This window comes from Opisthocomus hoazin, chromosome 1 (genome assembly GCF_030867145.1).
Source record: "Opisthocomus hoazin isolate bOpiHoa1 chromosome 1, bOpiHoa1.hap1, whole genome shotgun sequence".
NCBI classification, from domain to species: Eukaryota; Metazoa; Chordata; class Aves; order Opisthocomiformes; family Opisthocomidae; genus Opisthocomus; species Opisthocomus hoazin.
Window position 1 is genome coordinate 97,560,327 of NC_134414.1, and position 27,804 is coordinate 97,588,130.

At 34.8% G+C, this 27,804-nt stretch overlaps 1 protein-coding gene and 1 long non-coding RNA gene across 19 annotated transcripts in view; one reads left to right on the forward strand and one right to left on the reverse strand.

The window, feature by feature from the left end:
- The window catches only part of DMD (dystrophin), a 1,341,705-nt gene that overhangs the window by 603,200 nt on the left and 710,701 nt on the right, over positions 1-27,804 (reverse strand). For all 18 annotated transcript variants that reach the window (XM_075430270.1, XM_075430262.1, XM_075430225.1 and 15 more), the window contains one exon: positions 18,289-18,439. In XM_075430270.1, coding sequence (XP_075286385.1) covers positions 18,289-18,439 — 151 coding nt within the window. The remainder of the gene's footprint in view (positions 1-18,288; positions 18,440-27,804) is intronic.
- LOC142362382 (uncharacterized) lies at positions 1,057-16,287 on the forward strand. Its single transcript, XR_012765020.1, has 4 exons — positions 1,057-1,110; positions 1,384-1,485; positions 3,343-3,472; positions 16,162-16,287. It is a non-coding gene; the product is annotated as an uncharacterized LOC142362382 (long non-coding RNA).

Here is a 27,804-nt window from a genome sequence, read left to right on the forward strand (position 1 = left end):
GTAAAGACCTCCTGCAGAAAACTTATGAATCACTCATTTAAATTGGATAGCTCTCACCAACCAGAAATAATAAAATGTATTTGCTGACTTCCTACCTAGGGTCTATGAGGAAAAAAAGAAAATCCAGCTTTAGCCATTCAATCTGAAGCTGGATTTAACAAGCATAGATCTATGTGAACTAAGGATATTTGAAGAGCCAAAGCTCAACTAGCTCCACCTAACAATTAGACATGGTACACATTTTCATTTCACTGAGCATTTGTCATTTAATATCATAGGACTGTTCTGTAGGAGAACCATGGAAGGACCTTTCCAATCAACAGATGGGAAAAGAGCAATTTCCAACTGACAAGATTAAACTAAGAAAGAAGAATTCCTGGACACGAAACCACTTCTAATCCTTTTTCTGCCTTGTCATTCAAGTCTTTACAAAGCACTACCCACAGAAAGGGTAAGCAAACTGAAGGATGCAGTTTTGCATGTAACAGGAAAATCTGTCCCTCTCTGGGATTAGGTTGACCATGACTTACGTAATCAGTAAAAAAAAACAAAAAAAAAAAAAACCAAGGTAAAACCTGTTCTATAATAACACTGCTTTTCTAGAGGAGTGATACTGAAAAAAATGCTGTAGTTGTCAGTATAGTACCTATTCCCTGAACAAACTCTGAAAAAAAAAAATCTATTTTCATTAGAAAAGTTAGAAAGTGTACAAATGGACCTTTTCTGTTCTGAGTTGATTAGAGTGAGAAGTAAAAATATAATCCAAGTTTATCGTTGAAGTTTTATACGCACACGTAGTTGTTGAAAACGTCTTAGACCATGTTGCTTTTTGCAGTCATAAAATTTGTTGGAGAGGAGGAAGTTAACACTTACAGTCACTGTATCATGGTCACAATCATCTTCTATAAATAGTCTTCAAAATGAGACCTTCTAAGTGGTAGCTGTCATTCTCACCATCAGCATCCCTGGCAATAGGTATCTATGTTTGCATTAAATCCAAGATGCTTCAGGAACTGTATTAATCTTGGCTTTTTTTTTGGCTTTCTAAATAGATATCTAATGATAAACAGTGGCCACAGGGGATAAGGGAATTTTCTTCTTTTTCTTAAGGTAAATAATTTACTACTTCTATCACTGCAGAGCTACCCTAGGAGTCCATAAGAGCAAATGACAATAAATAAGGCTGGGAAAAAGAAAAAATGTAAAAAGAAAAAACATAATCATCCATCTGTTGAGCTTTAGAATTGACTGAGAAATGGAAATAACTGGAGAAGTTTCTACTATTAGCATTTCTGGCGGAAGTCCTTCTTTGCTGAGCCCTGATTATTTGAAACTAAAATACAAGAGATACAGACTGACCCAAAATTAATATTTCCTTTATAGGTGGCTGCTACGATTATTGCAAAAGAGTTCCTGAAACTTTTGCAAAGAACCCTAACGGTATCCTTTCCAATAATCCATGACTTATTTTCTTCAAAGCTTCAGGTAACTCCGTTGTGCCAGGACTGCAAAATAGCAGTCATGGTAGAAATAGATTTTTTCTAGGAGAATATGGAAAGATAAGATGAAAAGGGAAATCTGACAATGGACTTACTCTAATGTCTATTTCCAAAGAGATGTGTTTTGTTACCACGTCACTGGCACATTGCAAAATCATGTTTTTGCGTTTCCATTGAGTCGCACTTTTACGAAGCGCTAAGTTTTAAAATTACTTTTATTTTATGCCTCACCATAGTGTCAGCATTCCTGTATAACTAGCAAACCATTTTCAAAAAGATAAACAATAAATCTAACTTCCATAGATAAAGCACCCTATTTTTGTTTGAAACAAAATCTGAGTCCTACATTTTGTCTCATGAGATCTTCTTCATAGGCCATTTGTTTCTTAAATTGAAAGAGACTACATTTGCACTATTGACCATAATCCTAGTTTATGGAAGTACATGGATAAGTTGCAGGGAGAGATGACAGTTCATATTTTACTTTTGGTGCCTTGCTTGACACCATTTAAATACTTTCATGCCCAGTGGCAATACACAAGACCAAGTCTCTCAAAACTCTGGTCATCCGGTGAAGGATAGATTGTGGAGACCAGTTTCCTAGACGAATTTCTGCCAGATAGAAATGGTATGTCTTGACCACTCATTTATGAGTGGATATCCAGAAACCTTATAAAAGGCAGCCCAGGTAGAAGGAAAAAACAAAGTAAGAGTGCTAAGAGCCCATAGAGACTGCCTGTACATACAATCACATTAACACAGAACTCTGCTATAACCATCTTTTGGAATAATGAAGTAGAAGTGGTAGCAATGTATGACAACTAGCAGCCAAAGGTGGAGACAATATTTAGGCATGCTGACACATTGCAGCAACTGGAAATGACAGCCCAATAGTTTTGTTAGCTTTTGCATTTGGCAGGAGATTTTTCTGCCTGTAATATCTCATCTCAGTTAAATTAACATTCATGTCAACTTTGGGTTCTGCTATGGAATATGTGTGATTTAAAATAAAAAATAACTTTCCTAGAATTTCCCAGTTGTGGGAGACTTTACTTGTCACTTTCTTGATGTGGACTAAAAGTTCTGGGGATGCTACTGTTCTGCTACACGGAACAAAAGTGTGTACTTAGGCCCTTCCTCAAAGGTGCATTGTCCTATGTTTCAGAAATCAATTAGACATTCGTGTGCATGTTGAAATGTGCAAGAATTCTAGGAGAAAGTAAAATATTTAATCATAGCGTATTGTTATACTTTAAGAAACTATTTCCACATCATCACCTTTCTAAACTAATAGTTATCTCAGCCTTCATTTCTGGCCTCTTCCACCATATTTTCTGCATAGCTTGGCGTCATGTGATTTTGAGCCATATCAGTGTATGTCTCGCTTACGTGTCCTGTGTATCTTGCACAGCTTTTGCTTCCAATATAGCCTTGTAAACTTTCTTCAAAGAATGATTTATGCAAGGTATAAAAAGTGCTACATTCACATGTGAAAATTATACCACAATATTGTTCTCGCAGGAGCCATAAACATATCAGAGTCCAGTTTGTGCTATGAAAAAGAAATATGAACCTCACTGGGACTTTTAATCACAATATGCCAGCTCTGAATTGAAGATCCATTTTGTATCACGTCCCACTAGACTAACAAAAATCTGCTTGTTTACAGAAGTTAATTTAAAACTTTTAGCAGAATAAAAGGATACTGAACGTGTTGCCCAGCTTTCAGTCAAACTTGGTCTTATTCCAGACAAAAGCCAATGTGCATTGTTGTGCTGTATTTTCAAATTGATTGCTCAAAACCATAGTTACTATTAATTTTTTTTTTTTTCTGTGTTCCAAGATTGTTAGGAAATATCCTTACAGAACTGGGAAATTCTGCACAGTCTTCTGTGGACCTAGAGGAAAGTATCAATTAAATTCTTCTGTGGTCTTACTTTTCTGTCAATGGCTTCAGCCTTAGATCTGCACTGGTAAGTTCACGTAATTGCAAAAGAAAAGCAGTGAAGCCACTAGCAACTTAATTCTTCAGCACTGATTTTATTTAAATGGAATACCATCCAAAAAAATCTGACAGAATACCATTTACAATGTCACTCCATTTAACAAAGAGAGGTTGCTGAGATTTTTTTGAATGAAAAAAAAAAAAAAAGATGGCATAAAAAACAGTAAAGAACCTCTAACCTCTCTGTATGATTTTTGGGTAAGGCTTGAATAGAAGAGTTCTGGAGCTAGACTATAGTTAAATCAGGACATTTGCTGACTATAGACAACAGGAAAAACCATCTAGGAGGCAATGTTACAGATTTCTAGATTATCCCAAAACAAGTTTTTTATTATGACAATTGGAAAATTTTTATATATTCGATAGAGTATGGCAGATGATTTCTGACTCACATTAGGACTGCATACATTGGAGTGACAACCATAGTCAATTGATAGCATTACGATTAACACAAACATAATATAAGCACCTGAAATGAAATAAAACAGATTAATCAGGATTCTAAAATTCTAAACAAATTTGAATACCTATCTCTCTCTCTATCACAAAGTACTGCCAAAACAAAACGATAAAACAGTCTGCATATTAGCTATTGTGAACAATTCTGTCAGGTCTACAATGCAAAATAAAATAGGATTCAGTAAGTTCTTGTATCATGTTCATTTTGATTTCAAAATGCAACTTAGAAAAACTTCCATGCTGAAGTGGAAACTAAAATTTCTAGACTTGTTATATTTTAACTGATGCTTTATTTTTTGGCATCAGATATTACTCATAAAGACACTTCAAAGGTAGAGCAATAAATTTGACCGTATTATGAGCTTTTAGAAAGAGAATTTAAGCTTATATTCTGAGATTCTCTCTATAATATAATTTCATGTTTGTATGCTGTTTTTCTGGTTTTGGAGGAGTGTTAACAATTTCAGAACAGATGTAAGAAATATGGGATAGTATATACATACATGTCTTTTACAAATATTCTGGTCATAAATGGACTTCAGAGAATGGGAAACATCCTATTGTATTATCACACAGTTCAAAAACATTTTTTCAATGGGATCATGTTGAACATACATAACTTCATTTGCTGTCTTTCCCTTAACTGTAAAATTTAACCTCAGCTTATATATTCGCAGTAACTTCACTAAGCTTATCTTTTGCTTTTCTCCTGCTGCCATCTGCTCAAGACAATCAGTCCCACTACCAGAAAGCACGTGCTTTTTTCAGAGATACCAATATGAGAGTCAAGTAGACTAGAATGCTTTTAAAAATTTGCAAGTGAGCCAAACAGCCATGAGATAATTACATTTCATTAAAGTGATTTTTATTCCTAAATGTATTCTTTCCCCCAGTTACTAACAGTATTATAGTAAATGAGTTACTAACAGTATTATTGCAAACGATCGTACCGTATAGGCAGGACAAAATATATCATAAGTCATAATGTCTATCTGTCAATATATAATATGTATGCATTTTTTTAATTAGAGAGATTGGATTAAGAACAAAAGTTTTGTTCAAAGAATGTGTTCTGAAAATGCACTGAGGTTACCCTAAAGGTCGCACCTAAAAACATCATGTCTTTAAAATGCATAAAGTCTGTTGAGAGCTGACTAGAAACCAATCAACTGAAAAGAAGCGAATATAAGCCTAGTAAAAGCATTCAATATTATCACTAGATTAGTTCTTTAATTTCCCAAGGCAAGCAATATCCATTGTTGTCAGTGCTACCCTCCCTCCTTTCCTGGTTTTTAAACTCATCCACTTATTCTTCTAGATTTATCGAATGAAAATATGACAAGGAGGCTATTTGCTCTTAAAAATAAATTATTTGGGGAAATCAGGGTACAGCAATATTCCTACCTGCTCCTTTTCACTGCAGCATGCTTACAATTTAATCTCAGTCCAGACTGGTGTTCCAGGATCAAAATAATGTTAGTATTTATTCAGTAATCCAAACTTTGCTAATTTTTAACTCTTAATGTTCTTCTTGATTTCTCAAAACTTAAATTGACAGAAATGGTTTTTTTTAAGTAAACATTGCATTTACATTGACTGGTCTCCAAGGATTTCAGGAACTCAAAATCTGTATACAATTTATTCTTATTTTAAATTGTATTTAGAGAAAACAACAACAAAAAAATAGATGACTGATGTGGAGGACCCATCACTCTTAAAGAAATATAACCAAAGAGCATATGAAACAGCACATGCATCAGTACAATTGATAGGTACAGTCTACCTCTAGGAATAAAGAATGCAAACCTTGCTCACATCTTTGAGGACTCTTATAATGGAAAACAACAATTCTGAAAAAGATCTGAAAGCAAGAGAATAGTGGACAGGGGAAAGTGACAAAGAATCGGTTATGCCTGGAGTTTTCATTGTGACACAGACAAAGGAGTTAACAAAACCCTTTGAAGGCATATAAAGAAATGGGGAGGTTATGCTTTCTCTGTATTTTGCTCAAATATAACTGTCACTGAAATTCTGCACCTACAATACAAGAAAGATGTTGTAAAAGATGGACAAAGTCAGGAACACCAAGTCATCTGCAAAATCATTAGGCTTAGTCACACATTAAACAGTACTGGAAAATCTGTTCATTTCTTTAGAAATGTAATTAAACAGTGACTATGAATATGTGAAAAAAAACATGAAAATGTTAAATCTAGTGTTTCCTGTAGCTTTTAAAAAGAAACTAGAATTCTACCACAGAAAAACATGGTAACTTAGCCATAGCGTCAGCAGCATTTCAACTATAAATGAAGTACAAATATCCATTAAAAACCATTAGCTTTCAGTTTAACAACAAATATTTATTTATTAATGTGAAATACTCAAAATATTCTATGGCACTGCCTATTTCATAGATTTTTGGGATTCTGGCAAAACAAAGACACAATAAATGTACTCCTTTTTATATGATTCACTTTTATACTAAAATGTGAATCATATAAAAAGTTAATATAAATGTTAAATATAAAATGTTATCAGGATAATAAATTTATTCCTCTAACTTTCTTAAAGCTTACAGTAGACCACCATGAAGTCCCTTCTTTATTAGTCTCATCCATCATAAAAGAAACTACAGTAGTAATTTTAACAGATCCACAGAGTTTTGACATAAAAAACCTCAGTAACACAACAAGCTCTTGGCTATGCACTAAACACCACCTCTATTTCATATTTGCTGATTAATAATTTAGTATTTTCAAACTGTCAAAGTTGCTATGCTGCAAAAGCATGATTTCCTCTAGCAAAAGCATCAAGTCACCAGAACTAACTGTTGGATTGCTTTTCTATTATTATTTTTAAAACAAAATGTGTACTGTTTGGGTCATTACATTTTTTTCCTTTTTAAAACAAAGGAACACAAAGATGATAAATTTATCAGCCTAATTTCATTAATTAGATATTTTAGTAAAGTCTTTGTATTATTCAAACTCCTGTTGTCATCTTGCAGAGCATTTAGAAACAAAAGCACTCCCATATAGCTTCCCTTGCTTACGGCAGAGTTGGAGAATGGTTTTGAGAATCATCAGTCTTGTGTAACAGGAGCTATTGCTGAAGGCATTACAGTTACAAAAGAGGTAATGAAATAGGGTAGTGATAGTAAATTTAGAAAGCACCAGAGCAGGCTTTATTTGAGGCAGCTATGAGTTGCAGCAATATCACAAGATATCTTCCTAGGTGCATGAGTTGCTCTGCATTTCTAAGTCCTGTAACACTCAGTAGTAATGCAAAGGCTAACAAAAGACTCAAAAGAAAACATGCTGTTGGTCATAAAAAATGAGATTGGTGTGTCTTACAAAAATCAAAACAATACATAAATAATACATCTGATGGGTCCAATATGCTAGAGTACCCACTTTAATTGAAGTATATAGTTTTGACAATATTCTAAAATGACCAAGATAAATCTCAAAGTTATTAAAACTAATCTGAATTAGTATTTTCTGTCTATTCCTAAACTCTTTGTTCTGTATTGATCACAAATGCAATGTTTGCAACCAGTATGATTCCAGCTCTGAGCTCTTAAGAGAAAGCCTAGCTAAAACTAAGGCCCCACCGTACCAGACAATGTGCAGTTACAAACTGTCCTGATGCCTTTATAATCTAATAGAAAACACAACAGAACTTTGTGTTATCAGAGCGGTTCCTGAGACCTACTCTACTCTTATACAAGAGCTACCAAACATTCACTCAGAACAGCTGTTAATGTCTGCTAAGGATTCTGGCAGATTATTTAAAGACAAAAAACTCTTGAATAGTGTAGCTGAATTTACAAACAATCTTGCTCCCTGGAAAGATAGGTCTACTAAATTGGATTGCTTTTTTTTTTTTTTTCTTTTAAGTTTACTCCTAAAAGGATTTTGCCTTTGCTTTTGAAGGCACAAGCAAAAGTCTCTCATGGTTCTTCATCCTCAAACACATTTATAACAAAATACCCCTTGTGTTTTTTCTTAAAGACATCAGTTTACCAAAATACTAATACTAAAAACATCACATGAATACTTATTAGCAAACCCTCCCATTAAACCCAATGATTTACATACAATGTACAGAGCAGATGCCTTCTATTTTAGCTATGAAAAAAAACTGTTAAAGGAAAAATGTCTTGTTCAAATGATTTCAGATAGGTATCAAGCTTATTGCAAACGTACAGAAAGACGTTTGGTTTATCTTACAGTCTCCAGAAATAAGCTGTGATCTAATGGCTCTACAAAGACTGGACACATGGAACAATATTTGGTTTTCACTCAGTACATCTGTAAAGGCTGAACCATGGGACACAGGATGAACTTCATAACGAGAGATCAATAGTCAGATATTTTAGCAAAAAAACAGTAGCTGGCATTCATATGTTCTTAGCGTCTAGCCACTATGAGGGAACAGAGAACCACCTTGTCTTGCTATGGAAGGCAACAGAACATAGTTATCTGGTGCCAAGACATTATGACAAATAAATAAATAAAACGGTTCACCTAACATGTATTAAAAAATCAGCATCTATTTCCAGCTTTCAGTAATACAAAACTTGTATGAACTGTTTTACATAACACAGGTGAAAAATAGTTCCTATTTCCACAACACTAATGGGAAATCAGATTAAGACAGCCCTCTGCTCATCTTAGGACCCTGCAATTCGGAAACATTCTTATTCCATTACCAAACTGTTTTCTGAGTATTTTAATTTCACTTCTAATACCAGCCCAATAACAGAACCTTGCCCAGTTTCAGTACATCTCCTCTGTAAATGTTCTCTTATGCTACAGTTCCACAAAAATGACAAATAATAACTGATTTTGACTGTCCACTTTTGAGGGGGTATGGTGAAGCGCCTCATAATACTGTGGAATTGGCAGATATTTGCCATTCTAATACAGTCATTGTATATTGTAAAAGCTGCTCAAAGTATGTTCTCTTTTATTTCTTCTTTTGCTCCTCCTAGTGATTTTGACAGAAGCGTCCTGTATAGATTAATGTACTGTAAAGATTTGCTGTCTTCATGAAAAAACAAAACTCAAGAAACCATTTTGAAATAAGCAAAATTCTGAGATATGTACATCTCAAATTTAATATAGTCAGATGTTGAGTACAACAGTCTGTTATATTCTTGTTCCAATCGATGCATAAACTTGAATTTGCCACACTCCACAATTCATTACACATCCTTAAATCCTTCAATAAGAATTGAACAGTCTTTTTTTCAGCTTTTAAACAGTCTGAGTATGTGTGGCAAAAGAACATATTTACTTCTCCTTTTAATCAGAAGCAAGGCAGAATTATTGTTTGAATTTAGAAGATGTTCAGCAAATGCAGAATACTTCAACTTATAGAATGAAAGATTTTTTTCTACAGTGGGCTCATGTCCATTGTGAAAAGTCAAACAGATTAAAAAGTTGTGTAGGTTTTATAGGGTCTTTTTTCATCCATTGCAAACTTATATTCTGAGTGAGAAGCTACAGCGTACCTGTACTGTATTAATATTTTAGAAGAGTAACTAGGTAATATAATATTTGCTGCCTGTAGAAGTATAATAGAAGAAAAAGATTGAGACCAAACAGTGTCTATTATGAATATCTATTACTGTCCTGAAATTCTGCCGTAAGCTTTACTGAAATAATATGACTTTTTTTCTTTTTTAGTTTTTAGTTTTAGAAAGAAAATTAATTGCGTACACCACTGCAAGCCAGCATGATGCGAGCAACAAAAGTGAGACCAAATTTCCTCAGGGAGCTCTAAACAGGTCAAAAGCAAGAAGTAGCCTCCATCTAAAAAGTTTTCTGATGAGTAATTGTTAGTAATGAAGTATTTGATAATGCTTTAACAAAACAAATAAAATATTTTTAAAGAAACTACTTTTTGGAAAACAATTAATCCAGCTTTCAGTTTAATTTTTTAAAGTTTATATGATTGAGCGCTCTGATTATATGTTGTTCTGTCTTCCACGCTAACCTTCCCCCATATATTTAAATATTGTTACTCAACAAATTTGACAGAAGATTAGAATTATAAAAAATAATGACATTTTATAATTTATTTAAGAAAAAAGGCAACCAGATAAAGAAAACCAGATAATATTGGTCACTAGCAGGGGAACAGGTGTAGTATGTAGACCTTAGTAAACAGCTGAGAATTCATACACAAAAAAACCACCTTATACAGCCCCCCACAGGGGAAAACATTTCAACTGGAACTTACAGATAGCTACAAAACACAAAACCCTAGGAATTCTAGCTTCAATACTTCTGGTGCTCACAGAACACATGGGAAATACAATTAATTTAAGTATTTTTTATTCTCTTCTACTACATGCAGTGAATCATTCAGTGATTTTTATCTTTGTACTATGGCAAAATGTCTAGTCCGATTATGAAAATGTATTTATTTCAGCATGAGTATATTACTTTGTAATACATTCTGGCTAGCATCAGTGCTGGTTCACTAGTACTAGTAATAACTGAATATTCAAAACCTGCCAATAAAATATCAGGATTTTTTCAGGAGAATGTAACACATCCAATGCTGTCACAGTTCACTTTCAAATACTCCGGGTATCTCAGAAAGGTCAGGTGACCTTCACCCTAGAAATGCCTATTTTTCTTCTTTGTCTACAAAGCAAGATCAGAATTACAAGCTCAAATACAGATTCCTGCTCTGGACCTGTTTTGGTGAGATGGATCCCACATGCAAATATTAAGTAGGAAAGAAGTATGTTGGCAGTTTGCTGTAAGGCAGAAGTGAGTATTTTATTTGAACAGCTCAAGAATGTTACCACTATTTCCACACCTGATACATTCTGTCTCTCTGTATAAAGTAACACCTTGGAGAAATAAATGAACTGACGAATTTATCTGAAATGAGCAATAAATAGTAAAATAGTCTAGCCAAAAACTCCATTCTTCAATATCCACCCATCACTGGTCAAACTCGTACCCAGCTCCCTTGACTTCTCTCCTTATATTAACAAACCAACAAACACCTCCATGACAGTGGCTATAAAGTTTGTCAGTAAAAAGCATCTCACTGTAAAACACCTAAGTGCAAAAGATAAAAGACAGTTCATCACAGACTTCCAAAATTAGAATAAATAAATTTAGCTGAAGTATTTTTTAGACATTTTAAGGGCAGATGTTGGTCCTTTGCTGTCTGCTCTGCATGAATACTAAAGTTTTCATAATGCAGGTTTCTATAATGCAGGTGGTTTTTTTTTAAACAGTTCACTTTTTACAGCAATACAACATTAACCCACTGTCTTGTCCGGTGTGCTTACTATATGGCTTTACTGTATGACTTTAGTCTAAAATAAGATGGTAAGGAAAAGCTGTATGCGGTAGAGTTTGTAAAATCTGTTGGAATAAAGGGTGCTAAATAAGATTAATAAAGCTATCCATGAAAAGGGCCACAGCAAGACCTATTTGTACTAATTTATATAACTAATATGTACAGAAAGTTATTCCCCAAGAGTCTTATCTTTCCCCAAATGTTTTATATAAGCATTTTTAATGGCTAATTAGTCACATTGGAAGACCAAGAAGGACTCCCAGGCTGACCAGTCATCAAGTGACACAGTTCAAGTCTCATAAGATTGTCTTATCTTCACATCTATGTGTCAACACCCACGGATTTAGTCATATGCCATAATGATCACTGATGCAATGTGAGATGTACTTTTGAAAGACTTATAGAAGCAAATCAGATAAATGTTTTGTTAGGCAAAAGAACCAGTGTCATCTTCCTTCAAAGTTGCCATTCCTTTAGTCACTAATTTCCCAAAACTTCCAAGACGTGGTCAGATTAAGTGTTCTATTTATACCATGGCAAAAGCATTAATAAGTCTGCTGAATCTGAAGTATTTTATCTGTACCTGTCACTGATTATAAATGTCCAGATTAGCCCTGAAAGACAGATTCATTAGTATGAAAAAAAATTCTCCATGTCCTTAATTTTTTATACGCACACACACACACACACAAAAGTGCTCGTGAAATGGGTATAAACTTCAGACTCTTTCCCAGATCCCCATATGCTAGTCCTCTATAACCACTTGAACTGGTGAGGATGAATTCCCCAAACAGTGAGACAGTTACAGTCAGGTACCATGAAGTTTGACTGATCTAGTCCAATAACATTGTTTTCTCCAAGACAGAGAAAAAAAACATGTTTATTCGTTCTTGTCATGTATAAAAATTACGTCACTGTACATCGACATATGCTAATAGTTACTTCAAAAAGTTTCATAATGAAATGTTTGAAAAATGCATCCTAATTAATTACTTAGAAGATTTAATTTGGTTATCTGAATAAACAATACCAGGATTTACAAAAAAAAATAAATATAAGCCATGAATTGTCGTCTAATGGTGCAAGAGTAGGCAAAACCACATAAGCAACTTTAAATTTATTGTTTCTCATAGCCTTCAGACGTTTTAATGTCCCACTACCAGTAGCAACAAATTAATTAAAAACTTTTAATAGGACACAGTAAATTAGGAATGAAGAATCATGTAGAACTGTGTGCAGTAGAGAAGAATAAAATAACTGACATAATTATGAAATAATACTTCTTATAGCTTGACATGACAAGAAAATGTTTTTTACTACAAATTCAGGATAAACTATTTTAATATTTAATCACTTGCATTAGTAGTAGTAACAATGGGTTTTAACAGTAAAAGAAACTTTTTAGGAATATTATCTATCCAGAAATGTATTACTTATAAAGATTACAGTATTACTTAATATTTTGCTTGGCATAAGAAAGAAGCAGTGACTATTTTACCAGGAATCATGATGTCCTCCCCTTATTAACTGAAAATTAATCTTTCCATTGCTATGTGAAGAAAGGCCCATGAATTTGTTTTTAAGATGACCTTAAACCAGAAAAAGAAGTGTTTTGCTCAGTTAGGGCCCAGGTGTCTGATGCAGAGTTCATGTATATTATTTGAGACATTTCTACTGAGACCTTAGAAACTATGGACAAAACCCTGAAATCCGTGGGATACCCCTGAGTCAAGGTTTTCTTTCCGTGGGGCATTAGCAAGTTGCACTTGGAGGTTTTTGATAAGAGAGTGATACTCAGTTGAAAGAAAACCAGTAATCTTCTCTGAATAAATAATCCAATCAATATATAAGTAAGAACTGATGGCATTCATATAGGCTGTTTAGAACATTTTAGTGCTTAGTTCAGAACTAGTCAAAGTACTAAGGATGTGTAAAATTGTGAGGAGAACCTTAATAAAACCATAAAATAAAATAAAATAAAATAAAATAAAATAAAATAAAATAAAATAAAATAAAATACAGTTGCAAGGCAATTGTGTGCTTTTGGTATTAATAAAATATTAGCCAATAATACATTCCTGCCAGATATATATCCTTCCAGATATGCCGTTGCAATATGAAAGACACTGTAGTATGTATCATGACCATTCTAATTAAAGATTCCTCTAAAATAATGTTATACTGGTTCCTCATTGATTTCACATTCTGTATTTTCTATCTCTTGTAGAATCATTAAGCAATTGTAGACATCTTTTTGACCAGAAAGAATATTATGCTACATTTTTACTATTTCTCTGAAAGTATATTTTGTAACACCCAAAAACACTAATCAAAATTGAACCAGGTCAAACAAAACTGATCCAAATGGAACAAAATTTAACCATTTGAATCCAAATGGAATCCAAACTGGAACAAGAAGAATCAGAGCTTATTGGCATAACCTTTATCACTCAGTAAAGCAGGAAATAAGTCTAAAACACAAAATCTAAAACATGAAAGCCACAATTGTTATATAAAAACGGTATTTTTACAAGTTTTATATTTGGGGGGAAAACAGAGTAAACTATCCACCCACTTACCACTGTGGTTTCGTGGTATGAGACTATGTGGCCTCAAGCACTGAAATTCCTTTTTCCTCCCATATCCTCTGATTCCATTAGTGCTGTATTCCAGAAAGAACTGTTTAAATTTAGTGATTATTGAATCTTCAATATCCATATAATCCAATTTAGATATAAAAGAGAGAAATTATTAGCATGACCATGACTTTCAGCACTGAAGCCTTGATTCTCTGCATGTTTTTATTTTAAACGTCTACAAGATACAAATGTGATGTTCCTGACATTAGAGTGCAGTAGAAGGAAGATCTAGAAAAGACACAAGTCATTCACAAGCCTGTTGCAGGCTTGGATAAGTACTCTAAAATGTAAATGCTGGACAATTCAACGTATGAACAATTTAAGAGAGATCTGTAACTTGCAAGCAATTTCTATATCCACAGTATCCTCAGAAGGCTGAGTATAATTAATAAAGCAACCACCCAATAATTTCAAAATCTTACTGATTATGTAATGTCCTCTGTGACCTTAAAAATAAACATAATATCCTTGATATTTATGCCTGTAAATGAAAGTAAATACTGGAGAAATTAATAATTATGTAATAGCAATATTTTTTGAAACAAGGAAAATATAGAAACTAAAGTCCATCCCTTGCCTGTTTAGCGGGAAGTACCCATCACTGACCAGTCACAATAGATGAATATCATGAACACAAAGAAATTGTTTCAAAATTCAGACCCAGAACTGAATTATTTTACTATTAAAAACTGCACCACCTAAAATAATAAAGTTAAACTTGCAACCCAAATGTAGATACCAAATATAAACTGCTGAGCAATTCTTAATACCACTGTAAAGAACAAATATTCTGGATGTTGTATTTTTTTAAAATAAGAATACTAGTTTTAAAATCTCAGGAACATAATTTGACAGTGTAGTTCTGAAACTGTTTAAGAATTCTTCTTTTTGTAGCTGTCTTTTTAGCATTTATCTATGGCACACAAACACACCCCACCCCAATTCTTGTTTGCTTCTTTGCTGCATATTAATCTGGCATTAATTTCCATTACAACCTGTGCTTTTGTTTTTTGCATATGAAATAGAATGTAGATTGAGGCTGAAAGGCAGACCACAAGAAAAATGATATTTGAGATAGATGACTGCAAATGCTATTCTAACTTTCAGGCATGGTAAGATCCAACCATAAAATAGAGCACCTGATCTATCTTGATGATGGTATGGATGGTATTTCAGTTTGGATAATCGTGTGCTATTTTGAGAGCTCACGTTTCAGAAAGAGGAACAGGCACAGAAAATGTTGTCTAGTTATAATATGAAAGCAGATTAGAAAACTACGGCTTTAGTTTACCAAATGGGATCAAATAGGGAAAATGACTGCAGCCTGTAAGAACAGAAGGGGATAAACATCAGGGAGCAGATAAAACTAAACTACATCTCAGTCTTGGCAAAATTAAATAAAGTAAGTGCAAATGCAGGAAGCTGAAGAAGTTAAAGTCGCCAAGCATTAAGGAGTGAAGAGGCAGAACAACCTTTCAGTCAGAATAATAAGAGCAAAAAAAATCTTTAACTACTTTCAAGACAGAGTTCAATATGTTTCAAAGGGATTATATGATGTGCTATCTGTAAAACATCCTTTTAAATCCTGTGTCTCCTAATCATAAAAGAAGTCAACTACAATTTCTTAAAAACTGAAATGTGATATTTCTTTTCAACAGCACAAGTTCTGCTCTCAAAAAATCTTAGTGAAAAATTCACAATAAGAATATTTAAGTATTCATGACCTAAAACGAAATAATTCTATTACTAGATTTTGTTCACATTATATATAATGCATAAATGTTGTTTAATATCATGTCATTGTGCAGCAAAAAAGAACACACCTCCCCTCCCCAATACACCTAAAAGAATGTAATTACCTCAACCTATATTAACATAATCACCTAGTCATACTGTTGACTGTTTCATTTTACATTAACATTTGACTCTACGTATTTACTGAATGTTAATGAACACACTAATCTTTACTTTTCCAAAGTAATCCTACCTAGAAATAGTATTACACATCCGAATGTTTTGTATATTTTTTCATGAAACAGTTCCTTGTTGGATGCAAGACTATTCACTTGCTTGTGAAAGCATTTTCAAACAAATCCTGTTAATTCTGAATATGGTTCACTAAGCAGCATGATCTCATTAATAAAACAAGTTGCTAATCTAGTAAATCAAGATGCTCAGCTGTTTTAACTGTTTACCTAATGGAAATTCTAATGATCTTTTCTGTCAGCCTCACAGAAGCCTAATACTTTTCAAACAAGATCCAGCAAAATAAAGAACCAATGAAGAGAATGGGAACAATGCAGCTTCAGACTGAACATTCACAAATAAATGTTAACTAACTTGGGTCTGCATTCTTGAGGTTAGTTCCAATATTTTCACACTGCAAATTTTCATTAGAAAGGTAGTTCCGTCTGTTGTACTGAACTATATTAAATGTTTGAGAGACAAATTTGTGAGTTCATGGGATTTCTAACACAAGGGAAAAAGGAAAAAAGAAAAAACTTGATGGACTACAAAGAGAAAATCTTGATAGAAATCCGTTATGCAAACATATGTTCAAAATGTTCTTATATATTGCATAAGAAAAATAACAAATGGATAACAGATGAGAAGGAGGCTAGGTCAAAGGGAAATGTAAAACAGAAGCAGTCTTGTTCTTCACTGAAATCTAAGCTTCTGCATAACAAGGCATTATCTCCGGGTCTTTCAGTGTGATGTTCAATTCACTATGAACTTCTTTCTCAACGATGACAAGAAAATAATGTTTCTAAACTATTGGAACTGTGAAATGTGCTACACACCCAGTGCATTTATAACACCTATGATACATCTTACCTTGGTTTGGGAACTTTCAAAAATCAACCTCTTCTCAGAGAGAAAATATTGTTTCAGAAAGGGGTTAGAAAAAAGGAGAAAACACTTTTTCCATGGATCTGTTTTCTTTCCAAGTGTTCATTTGAAGTTGCTCAAGGATACCAGAATAGTGCCGAGAAGGGTGATGGAGCAGACGCAAAGCAAAGAAGAAAGGGTAAGGCTTTGTGACACTATATTACTATTCATCACATAGATACTTATGTCTAACTTTAGGATTTATGTGTTTTTTAAAGAAATTCTTGAAACTGTGTGACAGAGAAAGGAAGACGAAATTTCAGTGGAAATACATGAGCTCTACTACCTTCTACATACTCAGTAAAGAGCATCTTTAATTCCCTGGTGACATTCTATTTTGTCACCCAGATCTTAGACTTCTTCAGTGTTGAAAGCATTAACAGTCATTTGCAGAAAAATATTTACCTGCTATTTTAACTACTTCAGCTTAATGTATTACTTAACAGATATATCTTTTTTAAATATACTTGCACTGCATGATTTGGTTTCCTTTCCAGTTCAGCAGTTTTACAGTCAAGAAATAGCAGCCTAAATCTTAAAAAGGTGACTTAAATATTAAAATTCCAAAGGCATGATTTAGTTTTTTAACTGTAAGCCAAAAAGTAGATCAGTGTTGCATTCAAAACAAAACTGTACCTTTAATATTAGATAGACCTAACTTCTTTCAACCTGAAATCCACTAATTCAATCCATCAATTCAAATGTACGAATGCTGATTAGTTTAACAGAATGTTTTTCTTATGCACAGGTAGCAATTTATAGCATGAATCCGGAGTTTAGTCAAGCCACGTTATTCAGCTGAACCTATCAACTTGCAAAACATCAGTTTAGAATTAATTCTTCATACCCATTACCATTTCAATCATACAAGAGGGAAATGAAATAAACTACCAAGAAACTAGAGTTATTATTTTCCTTATGATGCTCAAAGAGCTTGCAAGATGAAAAGCATACAAATTAGAACTGGACACATAGGAACTAAGTGGCTATTCTGCCACACTGCATTTCACAAAAAAGCATCCTCAAGGTTCTTTGATTAAAACATGAAACAAGCAAAATAAGCAATACTTGCAAGACACAGTTCATGGAATATCTCTAGTATAGCTCAATGGTTAATCACATTTCTTCCACAAGATTTTAAAATTAAGTCTGATACTTCTCTGGTCATAAGTATGAAACAGAAATTAATGAGCACTTTAAATAAAGACCAAACAAAAACGTAACTATGGAAGTACCACAATATACCATGTTTTCCCATATTTTACTTCTTTTAAAAATGTATTTTAAAACAAACTAGTGAAAATTCTTAGTTAACCAGGACAACAGAAATATCTGAACAAAGTTGCCACTAGCCACTCCAAACTAGAAATCCTCCTTCAATGAACTGCAAAACTATACAGAGTACCCAGACCTGCAAATTTCTAATCACTGCAGAAAAACAGGAAACAGGTTAATCAAATCATACCTGGAGAAACTGGTTGGTTTTCACATGACCCACGTCTCCAGCCTCTATCTGTGCTCTCGACAGCTTCTCTTCAGTTTCAGTTAGCCAATGATTAAAGCTCTTCATGTCACAATGAAAAAGCTGCCATTTTTCCAAAGATTTGTCAAACCGTCTGCAAGTATATAAGGAGATGAGATTACTATCTATTGATATCTATTTATTGACTACAGAAAAAAAGAGAAAAAAAATGTCTCAGGTTGAATTTGGTGTGATGTTGATGGCATCATGCATTAGCATTTCTAACAGTTCTATCAAATGGAAACATGTTAGTACTGAACAGTGAAAATGTCATTAAGCATATGTGTCACAAACCAGCTTCTTATCAATTTTTTAACCCTTTCCAACGTTTCAAATGAATTAAATGGTCAAAACATGTTTTCAGTTTACAGCTTTATTAACCCACACTAACTCACATCATAGGTACAATACCCAGAGGCCCCAGTGTAACCGGGTATACTCCTTTGTCAATATACTCAGATCCCAGCATGAAGAAAACACCAGTGGTGCTAAAAGGCTCTTATCACACCTCAGTAATTTGCTGTAGCTACCAACAGTGCAAACAGTCACTGCTGGCTAACATACTGGCTGTGTGTTGTGACTATACAATGATTTTAGATCCCTTTTCAAAGGGAAAATAGCTTAAAAGATCTGTGATGCATCTGACCTATCATATCATAAGACAAAGGATGAAAAATCAGTAGACAGATTCTTAAATCCTTACTTCCCAACTTTATTCCCATGATCCTATTCTCACTAAGATTTTTTCACTTGTAGAAATATAAATTGTAATGCTATATGTAACACAGATGCAAAAGACTAAGATTTTTAATGGAAACTGCTGTGGTTAGAGACTACCCCAAAGGATCCCAGGCTTATGCTACAATTGTGCTCCAGTTTTACTGAAAGAAACTAATTTTGTCTTCCTCTCCAATGGATTCAAATGTCCATTTTTTATTACCACAAAGAAAACGCAGCTCTCTTCAAAGGAATTTCTACTTTAATTGTGTAAAGGGATCCTTTATTAAACCCTTTTTTCTGTATGTGTTTCACTTCGAGTATTTCATAAAGATAGTTCTGCAAAAATAAAAATGCCTGAAATACAAGGATGATTGAAAGAAACTTAAAATATTAAAAAATAAGAGTTTTGTACAATAAGCAAGAATGAAAAGTATTACTACCATATCTGCAAGTCTACAGTTCACCACATAAAAGACTCTGTATTCTGGCACTTTAGGAAGATCTAATCTGTGTTTGTCTAGAGTGATTGATTGATCTTCTGGTTCAAGCTCTGTTTGCCTTAGCCACTGTCAACTACTAAAGAAATGAAATAGGACAGAAATGTTTGGGTTTGGTTGGTTGTTTTCAGATGGCCTATGTCTTAAGTATTTCAGTTATCCTATATCTTGGATTTCTGCCGAAATGTGATCACTAATCAGACATTAGCTAGAATGTTTTGTTAGCAGATCACAATTAAACATGCTACTGTTGTTTAGTTTAATAATCCTCCCTTGAGGAGGTTTTAGGGTGTACTTAAAGGATGAAAACAAAGATGCTCCATTATTTTTCTCAGAAGTAATCTGGTTCTGTATGGACAAACTATCTGATTGTTTGAACGTAAAAGAGTTTAATTCACCGAATGAAATCAGTTTATTACCAGGGAATACAGACCACATCTTCCATTGTACTGATGATTTTAATTTTTTAGAAGAAAAGATAAGTTTTTCTTCTCTTCTACTGGTTATATATGCCCACCTTTGTTTTCACATTTTAAAATATTTTAATAGAACACTGTATGAATAGCACTGTATCTATATCTATATATATACCCTATACAGAAGCATATATACTTTTCCCTAGACTTCCTTTTCTGGTAGACACAGAAGATTTATTTTGCTGAACACACGCATATAAAGAAGCAGTTCTCTTACTTCTAACGTACTATATATGATAATCACTTTTGATGAATAATATGTAAAATAGAGCTGGACCAGCAAGCAGTGAAACAGAGACTTTGTACTTATTCTGTTACATTACCTATAAGACAGGGAAAATATAAGGTACAGAAAAAAACCACAATTAGCAACCTATGAGAATTTTTTTTTTTTTTTTTAAAGAAAAGCATTTGTTCACAGAAAGTAGTTGAGAGAAAAGTATTCTTTGTACTGCTGTACTAGTTCAGTCATAAGATGCTGAAGGAAAAATAATATTTATTTAATTAAAACTTTAAAAAACACATTTTAAAAGAACAGAGAAGACTTTTCAAAAGTTTAAATTTTGCATAGAAGAGTAGTCCTCTAACTGTCTGTGAATCAACTTTTTGCTCCTCAAGCAGAACTTGATTCACGGGTCTTGAGGTTAGTAGCTGCTAAATACCAGAATCTTTATTTCATTTAAAAAAGAGTAGTTGCTGCTTAGTCCTATGCAGTCCAAATACACATTCCAAGCCACTCTAATAAATGACAGTGTATTCAGTAAATTTCATTGGAAATTGACACAGATAAACTATCAGAATATATGAGGTAACCTTTATTCTATCGATTTCAATATGGCTGCATATGTGATAAAGCCACAGCAAAGAAGGTGTCAGAGCTCAGCACCGATTGACCAAGTGATCAGTCACACCATTAATAGTGATGAGAGATAAAGATGGAGAAAGATGCAACCTGGGAGAAAACAATCCTTCACAACTTGCAGAATACAGAATGTTACTAGTTAAAATTTAAAAATAATTAAGAAAAAAAAAATTACTTAAAGATCAAAAAGTAGTTTATAGAAGGACTCCTCTAAGCCTGTATGGGCTGATAGCTTCCCACAGAAGGCAACATAAGTCTCTTTGTACCCTCTAAATTCAAGTTATAATAAATTTTTAGTATACTATGAAGCTGTTTAAATAACATTCTCTCAGATTTCATTTTGAAACCCAGTATCAGCCATCTAAGAAATAGTTAGAAAAGACCAAATGCAAAATAATCAGTGCACAAATCCTGTGTCTATTTAAGAATGAAAAATAGATACAGACAGTTATAGTAATTTCTACAGAGTAGCAGTTAGTGGAATATTGCTGTTGGGGCATCAAAATGAGTACTACAAAACATGTTCCAAGAATAAGCACAGCCCATGCACTCAAAATATTTTTGTTGAATACATTAGGGAAAAGTGACATTTGAAAACACATCTTACAAAAAAAAAGTGTTATGGTAATCAAACATCTCCTATAGTGCTATAACATCTTATACCACTGTAACTTTCTTCTGTGTTCTCTTCCCTTGATATAGTATAACCCTCTTGAGATGGCAAGGTATTTTCTTTCCACCTTTGCCCTGTCAACTGTGTCCTTTGCATTCTTCTCTCTTTATCAAGCAATGCCAACTGGAGACATCACAGTTTTCAAACCATTGGCTTGAATGTGGTCTACTTTTCATTGCTGTTATAACACCTGACCATGATCACAGTAAAAATCTTATGTATTTTAAATTATGTTCAAAGAAATACATTTAGATTCCTAGTTAATGTTTATGACCACTCTGCTTAGCTACAGATGAACACAGCAGTTGTTCAAGATCTGCCATGTGTGTTTCATTTCTTAGCAATATTGTGAGCAAACAGACTATTGATCTGGTTAAAAATTGTAGTCGCTCACCTAACTTATTTACTAAAGTGACTGTGATAATTTATCACACTTATCATACTTTATTCTTTAAAATGAGTCAAACGATAACTGAAAGGCACATTATAATCTTTTTTTTCAGCTACCTTACTCTGAATGACATGTAAAAATCTTATTTTACATTTCAAAGGATCATGTAGAAAAAAAAAGTTAAAATCCATTTCTTTTGGTCCAGTATGGTTTCTTATTTTGGGCATTACATTAAAACAGCTTTCCTCCTGTTCCTCACAAAATGAAATTACTCGTCTCAGCATGACGAAGTTTATCAGCAGCTCAAATACAAAAATTCAGTAGGGGTTGATATTAGTATCACTGAATTTGCATTCCAACACTTGCAAATTGAATCTCCCGTCACTCTCTATTCTTCCTCTCTTTGCTTTAGCTAATAAGAGTTGCAAGGAGAAGCAAAGAGAAAAGTTGTACTGAGAAGATATGCATATTTAAAACTTACAAGTTTAAATACTAGTGCTTATTCCTCATGTCTTAAAAAACATTGTTACTCTCAATATAATAAGTATAAACTATTAAGCATCAGTAAAAAACAGAGAAAATTTATGGACAGTCAAATCCACTAAAATTCACTGCTCTGTCAGTGATTAACTGCACTTAAATACTGTTACAGTGGTAAGAGAAAATGCAGTTGTTGCTGCAGTGGCAGGTGCAGGTCCATTGGAAATGAGGAGTGAAAGGTGACATCACTGTGCAGCTTCATGCTCACATTGTGTGTTGTGGGACACTTCTCCCGGGTATACCGAAGTGGGAGATTTCCCTGCTAAATCTGTGTATTAAACCCTTGTACACACAGTACTACTTTAAATAGCTTTTTAAAATTTAAAAACAAGGAGGCATTTGTTTGTTTGTTTGTTTGTTTTGCCATTTGCTATCCTGTTACCAGGTGGCAAGATCAAAACCCACAAAAGGAAAAGGCTAATTAACTCCAAATGTTGAGCAGCTAAGTTGCTGAAATCTTGGCACAGCAGAATGTAGATCGTAAAAATTTGTAAGTGAATTCATAAAAGGGCAATGCTCTGAGGCCTATGAAAACTCAGACTATGGCTGTTCAGGAATCCCCAAGCACGCAATTTGGAGGTTAGGACAGTGTTATTACAAGCCTTGCGATTTATATACTCTTCGCTAGGGATCCACCCTTTGCTGTCAGAGAGCAGTCATTGAGCTAAAAAACTCCAGTGTATCCATTCATCTGTATTTTCATCTACTTAATCCGTTTCCCTTGGATGGTCATAAGCGAAAATGGTGTGCATAGTAGGTGACTGATACTTGGGCGGTATTTCCTCTTTGATGTGTCCTCCTCTTCTGTTTTTCTTAGCGTATGCTCAATAAGAAGATACAAGCGGACACCCTGAAGCCGAGCATTAGGTTCCATATGGACTCCAGACTAGAATGTATGACTGTATACGTTGCAAAGGGTGTAAGCATTGTACGTGAGCTCTGGCACTTTGTAAAATAGTCTTATTCCTCTAACTTGAGTATGCTAGAGTTGACAAGTGAAAAACAACTGGTACACTGGCCTAATTTCTTTCTCTATTCACTGACACTCCAGCAGGGAATGTATTAAGCAATGGCTTGAGTGAGCGATCTCCTTTTTTCCCATTAGCACATAATGGATTTATTTTGCCCCTAGAAAGCAAGCAAGCAAAAAAGCAACCAAAGACCACTGCTGAGGTAACATGCAGCACAATTACGTGAAGCCATAAAAATACTGGTGCCTTCCTTCCTTCAAAGATTATCACTCTACTAAACCTTTAGACTTGACTTGCTTTACGCAAAATTTAATATTCCTTGATAGTATTGTACGTGACATTGCACAAAGATTTACAGATGCCAATTTGGACATGCTGTCAGTGGAACTCTGTACAACAGGGTTGAACCTGACGTTCTGTGTCTCAAGGCTGACATTTTTAAGAAGTCATGCAAAGGTGGAAGGAAAGACCTTTGAATACAGGAAAGCCACAAACATGAGACAGGATGCAAAAGGTTATTGGTTTGTTATTGTAAACCAAATCTTAATTTTGCATCTGTATTTCAATTAATTTGTTGATATTTTGATAACATTCCTTGATAAACTATCAAACCCACTTCTATGATACATTCCGCTTTAGCAAAACTTCACAGCCAGTTGGCCCACATGAAAAAGAACACTATCAGTTATAAACTTTCCTAAAAGTCATGATGTATGTAATGGAAATTCTTATTGTTAGAGACGTATATTCTTAGTCATCAAATTGGAAAAACATTCAGTCAACTTGATTTCTATACTGTAGCTAAACAATGTATTGTAGGATTATGCTAATATTAACCTACAAATTATGCAATTTTGTCAACTTGATTCAGCACAATTAGCACCTTGTAAAAATACACAAAACATCAAAGTATTATAAATAATTATGTATTAGTATGCGAGAGCATTAACTTTAACGCTTAAGGCCATTCTTACAGATAATAAAACAAAAAAACCTCGTTTTTGCCAAGCAACTTCTACAATTAAATTGCTTAAAGAAACAGCTAACCCATTTTCAGAGGTTTTGATGTTTTCATTTTATTTCACAGAATTCACGTCTTTTGAGTGTTTAATTTATATTTAATTTACATATCCTCTCTGCATTTCGATTTAAAGTGATGATTTCATTTTAGACACTGCTACATCTAGATCTTGCTCCCAGGTTTTGCTGTAGGTCCATTCTGGGACAAGACTCAGCTGTATATATTCTATTAAAAACCCCCACACCCTGCCTTTCACCCATGAAATAGCAAATGATCAGAAATGAAAAATAAGCTGCAACCAAAATAACCATAACAATCCCATCCATCATTACAAAATGTAATTTCTATCCTCTTCCCAGAAAGTAGGTCCTGCAGCATTATATATAAATTAAAAACATTATACATTAAAATTACATTATAGACATTTTTATGTCTTGAATTATATTGATTGTATTATTGTTCTTGCCCCCAGTAGTCTGCAACTCAGTTTCCCATCGTATAGTTACCGCTATCATACCATTCAGTGTCAATTCATTCACGGTACCAAAGACAATGACAGTTAAATTGTCTACGAAAAAGCAAGATCATGTCAGTCATTGCTGGTTTTTAGACATACAAATACATTTTTATTAAGCATGAGAGACCAATAAACTTCATAACCATTTACAATTAGTAATTATACAAAAACTCAGTTGGGTTCTAATGGATGCCATGTGTCAACAGCATACAAAGAAACACTCCATATAATTTATAAAAATAAGATTGTTTACTGTGCATATGAATTTGAACTTCAAAATTTCACCTGTTTTTTTTCCTAAAAAGTTTTTCTTCATCAGAGCAGAGAGGAAACGATATATTTTAGAGAACTTTGCCTAGACACCTGGATTAAAAGCAGGTAACAACTTTTTCTGAGAGAAAACAAGAAATACTTGATTAATTGTGACCTAGATGAGAGTAGCATATTGCAACTCCCTTATACAAGATAAATTATTAATGCAATTGGTAATAAAACTACAAATTTCATAGCTTGCCAAAGTGAGACTATCAAAAATTGCCATGATAAGAAATTCCCAAATCAAATGGCATATGTCTGATAAAATTAAATATGGGTGAAAAATCACATTCACTTCTCACTAACTGTCAGGCTGCTGTGCACCCCCCCGACCCCGGCATTCCAGGCTCCTTCCCCCACCCCAGGGGGCCTGGTCTGCTCACGGCCAGCTCTGAGGTGGCACAGCAGCATGACCTGTCACCGGGCTTTTGTGAGCCCAGCCACATGGCGAGAAATGATGGTGAGAAGCCTCGTTTGGTGTTTCTGCCCAGGGCTTCAGAACCATATTTAAGCTTAGGTCGTGACCTGCGGTACTCTGTAGGTACACCCGTGGCACACCCTGCTCACTGCCCGTGGCCTGGCTCTGCTCCCCACCTCCAGGCACCATGTGACCACTGGGAAAGGTCCCTGCCTGCAGTCCCCTGCCCCGGCTCTACTCCCCACCTCCAGGCACGGTGGGACCACTGGGAAAGGTCCCTGCTTGCCTGCAGGCCCATGCTCCAGCCTCGCTGCACCCTGATGCTGTCAGATGTCCCTTCTGCACGGCTCCAGTGCCCTCCTCTGCCACCAGAGCCTGACACCTCAAACAGACTGCGTGCTGCTGTTTGAACAACACACCGAGCAAATATTTCCATTGTCCTTCAGAATCCTGGTACCTGTGAGTACAAGATGGTGGCTGGAAGGTGGGGCAGCTAGCACAGAGGACACAGCCATGTTCCGGCAAGGGGTGTTAGCCTGCCTGGCCTGCCCGGCTGCAACTGCGTCCCACAGACCAAGCGGCCATTAACTGCGGGATTGAATCATAGAATCAGAGACTCATAGGTTGGAAAAGACCTCTAAGATCATCGAGTCCAACCATCCACCCAACACCACCATGCCTACTAAACCATATCCTGAAGTGCCACATTTATACGATTTTTAAACACCTCCAGGGATGGGGATTCAACCACCTCCCTGGGCAGCCTGTTCCAATGCCTGACCACTCTTTCAGTAAATAAATTTTTCCTAATATCTAATCTAAACCTCCAGTGATGCAACTTGAGGCCATTGCCTCTCGTCCTATCACTTGTTACTTGGAAAAAAGAGACCAACACCTGCCTCACTACAACCTCCTTTCAGGTAGTTGTAGAGAGCGATAAGGTCCCCCCTCAGCCTCCTCCTCTTCTCCAGACTGAACAGCCCCAGTTCCCTCAGCTGCTCCTCATAAGACTTGTTCTCTAGACCCCTCACCAGCCTCACTGCCCATCTTTGGACATGCTCAAGCAACTCAAGTCTTTGCACTGGACAGGCTCCTGTAGAGAGCCCCTTCCAGCTCCGTTTCACCTGAACTGAAACCAGGGCACTTTTTGGTGCCAGACTGAGCACAGCGAGCAGGTGATCCCGACCTAAGTTAAAATACTTGTGGACATATACTACCCGTGAAACCCAGCAGCACGTTCTGGCTCCTAGGTTCTGCTGCAGTTCAGATCCATTCTGGGACAAGACTCAATGGTAGTTTCTACAGTCTGGATGCAGAAACAGGTGCGAGACCAGAATTATAGAGAACTAACAGTTATATCCAGTTGGGAGAAACCAGCTCTCACAAATTCCTCAGATTACCGTCATAATTCATAAATAAAAAATTTATTTCCGTGAATTTGTGGCCCAGAGCATAAGTATGCGTAATGCAGTACTGGAGGTATATATTACAGGATGTCCCCTCAGTATTCCCCTGTAATTACTACAAAGTGCTTAAATCCTATGATTTCCAATGACAGAATTCTTAGTTCAACCTGTATTGACATGTTTTATCCTCCAAAATTGTCCTGTTCAATTCTCTATTTCCACTGCCTATCTCAGAATACCCCTACAATGGCGACTTTAGAGGAGGAGGGATAACAGAAAATTGATGATACCAGTTACTGCTGGCTGTTGACTCCTTGAGCCTAAAAGATGTTATGTATCCTATTTAAGATGTGGGGCATGTGTACAGAAATATATTTACTGACATAAGAAAATTAGACTTCCCCAATTCAGGAAATCACAGTAATAACAGAGTACTTAGCATTATCTTCTTAAAATACTGATGCCTATATTTGTGGTAGGTATGTTTTACCTTCTAGAGTTTTTTAGGCAGTTAAAAGAGTTTTTAATAAGTGATTGGGTTTTTTAAAAGTTCACAATAAAATTTCATTTAAAACACCTTTTCCCTTTCATTTGGAAAATTCATTTGAGATGAGAAGCTTAGGTCCAAGTAACAGTTACCAGGTCTCATTGT